This window comes from Alosa sapidissima, chromosome 15 (assembly GCF_018492685.1).
Source record: "Alosa sapidissima isolate fAloSap1 chromosome 15, fAloSap1.pri, whole genome shotgun sequence".
NCBI classification, from domain to species: Eukaryota; Metazoa; Chordata; class Actinopteri; order Clupeiformes; family Clupeidae; genus Alosa; species Alosa sapidissima.
In genome coordinates, this window is record NC_055971.1 from 31,459,886 (window position 1) to 31,470,995 (window position 11,110).

General features: G+C 42.3%; 1 protein-coding gene across 2 annotated transcripts in view; it reads left to right on the forward strand.

Moving 5' to 3' along the window:
- The window catches only part of ppm1lb (protein phosphatase, Mg2+/Mn2+ dependent, 1Lb), a 65,225-nt gene extending 55,672 nt beyond the window's left edge, over window positions 1-9,553 (forward strand). For both annotated transcript variants that reach the window (XM_042064777.1, XM_042064778.1), the window contains exons 2-4: window positions 5,402-5,576; window positions 6,364-6,525; window positions 7,351-9,553. In XM_042064777.1, coding sequence (XP_041920711.1) covers window positions 5,402-5,576; window positions 6,364-6,525; window positions 7,351-7,703 — 690 coding nt within the window. In that variant the 3' untranslated portion in view covers window positions 7,704-9,553. The remainder of the gene's footprint in view (window positions 1-5,401; window positions 5,577-6,363; window positions 6,526-7,350) is intronic.
- Window positions 9,554-11,110: the final 1,557 nt, after the last annotated feature.

Here is an 11,110-nt window from a genome sequence, read left to right on the forward strand (position 1 = left end):
GGAAGAGGGTAGCCGGGGGGTAGTGATGCAGCTGTTGCCGTGGTTTTGTTGTTGTCACACTGAGCATCTCTCGCCTCCGTCAGCAAACACGGCTGCCTTCCTGAGCAATGAGAGGGGGATGAGAAGGAGAGAGAGAGAAAGAGAGAGAGAGAGGACGTTGGGGGGGGGGGGGGTAGACGGCCTGGAGGAAGAGGAACGCTATGCCTCTGGGCTACAGAAACAGCATTGGTTCAAACTCCCCATTAAAGACTGTAGCCATTTCAGCGCGCCAAAGCAAGATGCTCACTTTTTAATGGTATGAAGAGAGTAGTTATATGAAAGTGCAACACAAATCCTATTAGTGCTGGTGTTTCTTTTACATTCTATTTTTTTCTTCTTTTGCTTTGAGAAACTTTGCACATTTTTGCTTTGCAGCCATTCAGTTAATAAGTAGCAAGCCTGGAGTAGAGCATCATATGGGGTTGGAGCAGTCTGGTTTGTGTAATGAAATCTGACTAGCGCTAATGGCTAATGGCTAATTGAGTTTGCAGAAATCAACTCGCCTCAATTAGAGGACCAAGCACAGAGGGTATGTAAAACAAGTGTGTGTGTGTGTGTGTGTGTGTGTGTGTGTGTGTGTGTGTGTATCTGTGTCTGTGTGTGTACGCGTGTGTGTGTGTGTCTGTGCGTGTGTGTGTGTGTGTGTGTGTGTGTGCGCTTGTGTTTACAGTGTGTGTGCGCGTGTGTGCGTGCCCGTGTGTTTGTGTGTGTGTGCGCATGTGTGTGTGTGTGTGTGTGTATGAGTGAGAGGGCAAACATCAGTCTGTAACTTAGACTGTGTATTCATGTAAAGGTATCAGTGTCAGCGTGGAATATGAAATGACAATGCCACAATGTAATGATTATGTTGTACTGACGCGTGTAAGAAAAGACGCAGGAACAGTGTGGCTTATTTGCCCTGTTGCCCTTATTGCCCTCTTTGCCCTGCTCCCTCCATATAGGGGCTGCAGCACTGCCCTTTCTGTAGACCTGGACAAAGAGCAGTTCTATAGGGCAGTGGTTTTCAAAGTGGGGGGCCGGGGCAACAAATAAATACATTTGAAAAATGTTAAATATAGCTATTACTATGAGGGTAGTCATACAATGCCATTATAATAATGTTAAATAAAGCTGCCATTATAATAATGTTAAATATAGCTATTACTATGAGGGTAGTCATGCAATGCCATTATAATAATGTTAAATAAAGCTATTACTATGAGGGTAGTCATGCCATTATAATAATGTTAAATATAGCTATTACTATGAGGGTAGTCATGCCATTATAATAATGTTAAATATAGCTATTACTATGAGGGTAGTCATGCCATTATAATAATGTTAAATATAGCTATTACTATGAGGGTAGCCATGCCATTATAATAATGTTAAATATAGCTATTACTATGAGGGTAGTCATACAATGCCATTATAATAATGTTAAATATAGCTATTACTATGAGGGTAGTCATGCCATTATAATAATGTTAAATATAGCTATTACTATGAGGGTAGTCATGCAACGCCATTATAATAATGTTAAATATAGCTATTACTATGAGGGTAGTCATGCCATTATAATAATGTCTCGCATATCTGAACATTATATTTTCCATGATAATGACTGAGAATAATAGTAGAGTGATAGCTCTCATATAGCAGAAAGCCCCAAATGCAGTTTTTTCACACTGTACGCTCCATTGCGAAGTGCTTGTGGCTAAAATAATTATTAGGATTAGCTTAATGTGTTTTTGCCGTAGTGTTGTCGATGGGTTTAATAACACATCTAGGGGGTCCTTGGCCAGAACCTAGTGGTATTTGGGGGGCCTTGTCATGGAAAAGTTTGGGAACCCCTGCTATAGGGGATATGTAGAAAGGACTACTTAGAACATCTTATCTTCCCATGCCTGTCATCAGTAAGGACCCCCCCCCCCACCTGTGGCGGTTCTAAATGCCCGGTTCTGTCATTGGGAAAGAAAGGGCTGCTTTGACTTTGGACAAGGAGCGCGAAAACCACAGCTATAAAAGGCCAAAGGGAGAGCTTTCTGCTTTCTGCTCATTGGATAAGATTGGCCTGCAGGATTAAATTTCCCCTGCTCAGCTAAGCCTGGGGGGGGTGGAAGGAGAGAGAGGGATGGAGAGAGAGAGGGAGAGATGGAGATGGAGGGAGAGAGAGGGAGAGAGAGCGAGAGATGGAGGGAGTGAGAGAGAGATGGAGGGAGTGGTGGTGGTGGTGGTGGTGGTGGTTTGGCTGGCAGTGCACTTTTCCGCAGCCTTTATCTCTGTCAATTTATCTCAGGATTTATTTGTGTCTCAACAGAAAATGGAGGTCAGAGAGGTTGAGTGATACTGTAATGTCTTAGTCTTGGTACTGTGTGCGTGTGTGTGTGTGCTGTAGGTTGCAGTAGGTTTTGTGTATTTGGTAGGAAGGTTGTGTGTGGAGTGTGACTTGTGGGATTATTTAGTGTGTATTAGGGTGCGGATTTGTGTGTGTGTGTGTGTGTGTGTGTGAGTGTGTGTGTGCATTCCACCTTGACTACCCCTCCTGCCAGCACTTACAGCATACGAGTGACTTGAAAGCTATTTTTGGACATAGCCACTCTAGACCGCTGAAGGTCAGTAATACAATAAGCACTCTGATAATAACACATCAGCTCTGCCTATACATTCCCCACACACTCTGATAATAACACATCAGCTCTGCCTATACATTCTATACATTCCCCACACACTCAGCTGCATTCCAGCAGGCCTGTGCGCTTGGCTGGATTATTTAAAACCCCAAAATGTAAGTGAAATCTAGACACACTCACACAGTTAAGCACTGGACTTCAAAGTCTCCGGCCTGATTTGTGTGTGTGTGTGTGTGTGTGCGTGCGTGCGTGTGCGTGCATGCTATCTGGTGGTGTTGAGTGCTATGCATTGTGATTTCTACATGTTTCTGACTTGTGCCTGAGAGGGAGAAGACAAACACACAGCTCTCCATCACATCACACGCTAGCAGCTCACCGCTAGCTCACCGCATCACGCCACATTAAACTATTGCAGTTATTTAACCTATAAGGACTTTCTCAGAGATAGGACACACACACACACACACACACACACACACACACACACACACACACACAAACACAAACGCACACACACAAATTGATGACCAACAAAGACATTTGCACAAACACACACTCACTTGCTCACACACACACACACACACACAAACACACACAAATTGATGGCCAACAAAGACATTTGCACAAACACACACACACACACACACATACACACACACACATAACTCTCCGTCAGCAGAGTCCCGTGTTCTATAAGCTGGCTTGTCATAACCTGAGGTACAGGAACACGTGAGACGCCGGAACATAGTAGTTCAACAGCTCAATTGGACACGTGAGACGCTGGAACATAGTCTCAATTGGACACGTGAGACGCTGGGACACAGGGGTTCAACAGCTCAATTGGACACGTGAGACGCTGGGACACAGGGGTTCAACAGCTCAATTGGACACATGAGACGCTGGGACACAGGGGTTCAACAGCTCAATTGGACACGTGAGACGCTGGGACACAGGGGTTCAACCCGTACTGTATATACAAAACATACTTAAGATGCTGCTACTGCTTCTTCATAGAGAGAGATATTCATATCTGTCCAATCTAGCAGATAACACTAGCTCTGACACGAGCAAATTGACATTTTCCAGGAAGGAGCATGTTTAGTTATCTCTCCAGCAGTGTTCCTCAGATGTGCTATCTTTCCTCTGTTGTGGTATCTTTCCAGAGTGTGGGCATAATGTGTGCTGCGACAAACAGTTTGATGTTTAAAAGCGTGAAAGAGAGTGAAATTAATCTCGGGGCGAGTGGATGTGCCGATGGCGTCTTCTGAGAGAAAGCGTACATGAGTTACGTTTGGAAGGTGACATTTCAATATGGCAGGCCGGTATGAAGCTGTGGTATCACTGTCTGAGTTTTTCAGTATCTTAGAAAGTGGTGAGAATGTATGAGTCTGTATTTCAGTTTAAATCTATACAGCATATGCTCAAATGTTATAGTGCATTGTCTATTCAAATCCATTGGTATATCTTGTATTTGCACTTGTAATATACTGTAAATGGTTTTAGGATACGTTGGTGTACAACATGCATCCTAATATTCAAGCAGGCAAAGAGATAAGACATTAATCATGGGCTTGCCACTGATATTTCTCTTATAAGCCCAACTGATCAGTCATCTCTCAGAAAAACGAGTGTGTATGTTTTTCAACCGTGATTCTCCCAGCATGCAATCTGCTGCCAAAGACACATGGAAGGCTTTGGTGGCAGTCATCATTAAAATCAATTATGTTCCCATTAATCCTCCCTGATTAACGAGGCTGGTGCCCCCTCCCCCACCCCGTTGTTTATTTCCTGTGCTTTGGTTATCAGGAGGATGGGAAATATTTTGTGACACAAACCTAAATGTACGCTACTGTCATGTTCTATCTCAAACTGAAGAAAACGGATTGGACACATGGGTATTATTCTGTGCATGCATTTGTGCACACATTAACATTACTGTTTGCAGGATTAAATGTAATGAAGTGTTTTAATACAGTAATTTCCTGCGTATTAGCCACAATGTGTATGAACCGCAGGACAGTGTTTTATGCAAATTAAAAACACAAAACCAGAGAAATGCATTCCCACTATAGCCCACCCCGTGTATTAACCTCATAGCTGAAGAAATTTTGCAAAATCAATGTATACGGTAAAACTCGGTTAATAGTCGGGAAATTACTGGTATGTTTTAATAAATTCAAAAGTGCTTTTGCACACTTCGTTTTTGGGCATCGGAAAAGGTAAAGGTCATAAGGTCACCAGTGATGCTTGTTGAAGAAATTTCAAATTCACCAGAGGAAGGTCTGTGTGAGCGAAACATTGCAAAATAAAGTATTTGCATGCGTAAATGACAGTGTGCGGGACTTCTTCAAGAAGTATGTTTTAATAAATTACATTGAATGGTGCTAGATAAGAGGCCCTGTTTTTAATATTTATTTATTTATTTATTTATTTATTTATTTATTTATTTATTTAGGAACATTTGTATCAGTGCTTCAGCTATTATCGTAAATGCATCTTCAACTTCAATTGTTGTTTTGTTGATTGGTGCACAAAATGTTCTTTGGTAATGCAAATCATTCAGCAGAAGCCACCAAAGCACAGCCCATCGCTCTCATCCCAGACTGCTAATGGAGAGGAGTGGATATATGCTGACCTGAAACACATTCATTATAGAAGATTTCTCTCTCTCTCTCCCTCCCTTCCTCTCTCCCCCTGTCTTGCTGTGTCTGTCTTTCTCCATCCCCCCCCCCCCTCCCCCTCTCTGCCAGGCTGCTGCTGACTATGTGAAGGCCCACCTGCCTGATGCGTTGCGGCAGCAGCTCCAGGCGTACGAGCGTGAGAAGGAGAACAGCGTGCTCAACTACCAGACCATCCTGGAGAAGCAGATCCTCAGCCTGGACAAGGAGATGATCGACAAGCTCTCTGAGAAATACGACGAAGCAGGTGAGCGCCTCGCACAGGTCCCAGAACAGATGATGCCATCAGCTGTCTCATTCAGCAGCATATCCTGCATATGTGGGAACAGTATCCCACTTTCCATTCCCTCAGAATTCTTACAAATGAAGTATAGTAGGAAGTGCTCAAATACAGCAGAGTTGTCCAAAATACCCTCCTTGACCTCAGCATTCCATACAAGGACTTTGTTATTCACAAACGTATTCTTTGTTGGTTCACACGTTCAGAGACCTGCTGTGCTCGTCCATGTTCAGGAGTATGGGCCCATTTATTGACCTGCGGCTCTCAGTGTTTCCTGAGGCCACCAGTTAGCAGTTGGTCTGGTCCATGTCTCTGTGTGTGTGTGTGTGTGTGTGTGTGTGTGTGTGTGTGTGTGGCTCCAGCAGACGCTTTTGTCCAAATAATAAAATTAAAATAAAACAACCCAAACAACCCAATCCATTGCAAAAAAAATCATCTAATCATGTTAATGTGCACTATGCTCAGAACCCGGCAAGAAAATGCTCAGAACCCAGAAAATGTGCCAAACAACCATTCAAACTCACTACTGTGGCTGCTTGACAGGCAAACCAATAAGCCAGGGAGTATGGGGGACCATTTCCCATGTCTCAATCTGTTTTAATGTGTGTGTGTGGGTGTGTGTGTGTGTCTGTGTGGTATGTGTGTGTGTGTGTGTCTGTGTGGTGTGTGTGTGTGTATGCGTGTGTGTGTGTGTGTCTGTGTGGTGTGTGTGAGTGTGTATGCATGTGTGTATGCGTGTGTGTGTGTGTCCCAGGCACCACCTGTTTGGTGGCCTTGCTCTCTGATAAGCAGCTGACCGTGGCCAACGTTGGGGACTCCAGGGGCGTGCTGTGCGATAGGGACGGCAACACCATCGCGCTGTCCCACGACCACAAGCCATACCAGCTGAGGGAGCGCAAGAGGATCAAACAAGCAGGTGAGTAGAGGCCAGTGCACACAGGGGAGGCCACACAGGGCAGTGCACACAGGTGAGGGCTACAGGTGAGGCCAGTGCACACAGGGGAGGGCTTCATCCAAGGGCCTTGCTGCTGGTGGAGGGCTTCATCTGAGGGCCCTGCTGCTGGTGGAGGGCTTCATCTGAGGGTCCTGGTGCTGGTGGAGGGCTTCATCTGAGGGTCCTGGTGGTGGATGGCTTCATCTGAGGGTCCTGGTGCTGGTGGAGGGCTTCATCTGAGGGTCCTGGTGGTGGATGGCTTCATCTGTGGGCCCTGGTGGTGGAGGGCTATCAGGGTCTGAACACTGGGATTTCCACACTGATTGTAATAATGGGAAAGAATATGTGTCTTGACTGCCACCCTTTGGTCAAGTATGATAATGCAGCTTGATGAGCAAGTGGGTAAACGCATCTTGGTCATCATTTCAGTACACCGTTCAGCACATATTTCAGTTGATAAAGCATATTTAGAAAGACATTAGCGTAATAGCAATATAGTGTAATGACAATCTGACTTTTTATGATTGTGTTTATGTTTGTTTATGTTTTTTATTTTTGTTTTTTTTTCGGGGGGGTGTAAATAGTTAACAAGTTTCAAATGGTGAGTGATGATTTATGCTGGTCACCTTGGATAGAATACGTAAATCTCTACTCTTAGAATCCATTACCAATAATTATTAACAATAGTAGTAATAATTTCATCAGTGATCAGAATATTCAGGTGCTATAGTGGCCCAGATCTTGACCGGTGCTAAAAGAGTGACCTGTAGATGACCTTTTCTCTTCCCCATGGTCATTTCCTCACAGGTGGTTTCATCAGCTTTAACGGGTCTTGGCGCGTCCAGGGCATTCTGGCCATGTCACGCTCACTGGGCGACTACCCGCTGAAGAACCTCAACGTCATCGTCCCCGACCCCGACGTCCTGACCTTTGACCTGGACAAGCTGCAGCCGCAGTTCATGATCCTGGCCTCGGATGGCCTGTGGGACGCCTTCAGCAACGAGGAGGCCGTGCGCTTTGTCCGCGAGCGTCTGAACGAGCCGCACTTTGGCGCCAAGAGCATCGTGCTGCAGGCCTTCTACCGCGGGTGCCCGGACAACATCACAGTCATGGTGGTCAAGTTCAAGGGGACCGGCAGCGGGAAGACGGCAGAGCAGTGATGCGGTTGCCATAGCCACCAGACGGACGGATGGACACCGCCATGGCAACCAAACCACCCAGATTAATATTTATCCACAAATGTATATGGAATCCAAATGTATGTATGCATAGGTACAACTATTTCTTTTTTTCCAATCAAAAAGTGTTTGTACTTTCAAGTAACTGTCACACAAGACGGAGTAGTCAAAAATGACATGGAAGTTGGTGTCTGGTCTGTTGATCCTGGACCCACACCTTACTTTCACAGAGAGACCGGTCATCTTCACACGTTATATAAGGGGGGATTTCCACAACAGGTCTGGGCATCTCACAAACCATCTGACAGGCAAACATGCCCATAGATCTGACCATCAACACTTAAGACCATCAAGTGGCACCTGCATGAGTCTAGTTTGTGGGCTGATGTGGGTAGCTGGGGCTTGGAGAGTCAGAATAGTGACACCACCTCCTCAACATCTATCACTAGCTACTGGCTACTGAGATGAGGGAAACGTTCTTAACATGTGCATTTCATGCACTCTGTGGACAGTGACTACATGGATGAATGAATGAATGAGAGAATCAATCAATCAAGTCAGTCAACGAACAAACTAATGAATTGGCGAATGAATGAAGGATGCCATGCATGTAAGATCCTTAAAGCCAACACCCTTTTAGCCCAACTAGTGTGTAGTACCACCCGGACCGGATATAGCGACTCACACCTGTGTGGTTCTCAGCATATAGACCATCAGGTAGTGAACGTGTGCAGGTGTTATAAAAGTGAAATGGTCTCACCCCTTAGCAGTCTCCCTCTGGCATACTCTGGCTGGTGTAATCATTCAGTTTAATTCTACAAATTGCCCAGTAAATGTACAAATCTTCAAATGTCGTTCTTATCATCAATGCTACATTGCCATGATTGCTTAGTGTAATTGTTATTATTAATTATAAACATGTATTATTGAATGCAAGTGACTTGATATATTGACAGATTGTTACCTTACTGTAAAAAGAATGTAATAATCCTTTGGCTGAATATCAAATATAGACCAAGTTTGAAATTACCTTTTTTTTCACTGAATCTAATAAGATATGGTGTAGGTAGTCACAATCTAATCTAAGCCTTCTTTGTAAAACAATTGAAGAACCTGAAAATGCTAGTATTATATAATATACAAAGACCAAGGTCTATTATCATCAAGCAGAGCTGGTATTATATTGAAATGTTAGTATTATATAATATATAAAGACCAAGGTCTATCATTATCAAGCAGAGGTGATATTATATTGTATGTTTAAAAAAGTTGCTCCGTCATCAAGCTATATGTTGTATATTCAGGTCACTAAAGTCCCTGTAAACCGAAAACAAATGTGTTTTGAGTACGACACGCCACAGACAATAGAGGGAGAGGGACATTAACCACACAGACAAATCTGAATGATCAAAAACATTGCAAAGTACCGGTATATTATTAAAGTAAGTTTCAAAATCGTGAAAAAATGGACAGCAGGCCCCTGGTCTCTAACACTGTGGGCAGATCCACTGGCTGTGTGGCTGTCCCTCTCAATTGGTCTAGCATATAGTTCCAACCATTCTCTAAATCAGCTGATTCTAATTTGCATTCCAAACAAATGTCCGATTTTGGTTCACAGGGACTGTAACGTTTTTGCTTCACGAGTTAAGTTTGTGTTTTTGAAATAATAATAACTTAATGTGCATTTAATGGGAAATTTAGCAAGTGCCAGACAATGATGTAGTTTGAATGACATTCAGGTATTCCATTTCATTGTAGATTTTCTGAGACTGTCTTCTGTCAGTTTCAAAAAAAGAATACTATGTAAAATAAAACCACAAAGGTTGTTGTGATTGAGTATACACATTTATTTGTAAATGTATACATTACATACAAAATGATTTACACTTGTATATACACTGACATTTGAGTGGTTCTTCAGAAAAGAGAGCATCCTGGATTGAGAAGTCACCTACGACTTGTTTAACACATATTCCAGGAAAATACTTTTTAACACATCATTGGCTTCAGAGCTTCATAGTATTAATCCCCTGGATTAAGACAATTTAACATAAAATCATGTAACAAGTATAACACATTGAATGGGACATGTTCGCACGGCCTTATTTCCAGCTGGTCATTCCTCTGTTGGATATTTATTTGTCATATCTAACCTTCATAGTGTCTTTTGAGTTTTGGAATTTATGGACAGGGATTGCAAATTCAAGTCCATCAGTTTGACTTGCCTTTCTTCCAGACGAATTACAGCATGAGAGGGATGTGATTTTTTAAACATTAAATTGCTGTACAATTATGTGCAGTTTGTATCAAAATGGAACTCAACATTATACATCTCGAAGTGTAATATCTGAATATCAAAAAACTGAGTGTGTGTGTGTTTGGGGGAGGGAGGCAGTGTTCTACGAATATATTATCATGACCGCAATGTTTGCCATCTGTAAAGCAAGTAACCTTGTAACAGTGAATGAGGACGTTGACAGGCAGCAGTCAAAATGTGGCAGAATAGTTGAGTAGTTTTTGCTTGTCCTTCATAGTGAAAAACATCAACATTTTAAGGAGATATCATTGCCCCATATCATTTCAACATCAGAGTGCAGCAAGTGTAGGCCCACCTATATGGTAGCCCACTTTTGCTTGGAAAAAATGCTTGGAAATGCTTGGAAAAACATTTCCATTGTTACACTTGTAATTTTATAAATTGAAGTGCTACTCTGTGTGTTATGGCTGAAGTTATACAATATCTCTTACAGTACAAATGCTAACCTCAAGTACAAGTGTCAAATTGTGAGACACATTGCATTTTCTTTACCCTGGTAAACTACAGGGATTTGACAGCATTGGTAGAACAAACACACAAAGCTGCACTTATTTGAATCATTCAAAATCAATACAATTTAAATGAAAGTAACGGGCCTGGCTGGCTGGTGCCAAAAAAATAACCATCTCCTGAGCACAGGAGTAAGAGAAACGAATGTAAATATACATTGACATAAATACAACTCTTTAAAAGGCAATGCACCAAAACCCTGGCTGTTTAGTTGAATATTCACAAGGGTTGGTATGTTTTGATGTGTATTTTTTGGATGTATATTCTTCCAAATTACTTAACTGTGTTGCAGAATGTTTGTGGAATTTCTTTTTTTATTTAAAATTTTTAACAGATGTTTCTTTGTGAAAACAGAAAACTCTGTGGATTTTAATATGAAGTAAAAATGATCATACTGTAACAATAAAAATATTGATGATGTGTATGTATGTGTCATTTATATGTAAATTATGATAACAAATTAGCCACTTTACAGTAGGTGCACTGCACTCATTATTATTTTTTTTTAATTGAGTTAAATTGATTATTTTTTCTACTGATGACTATTACTATTATTTCTCAA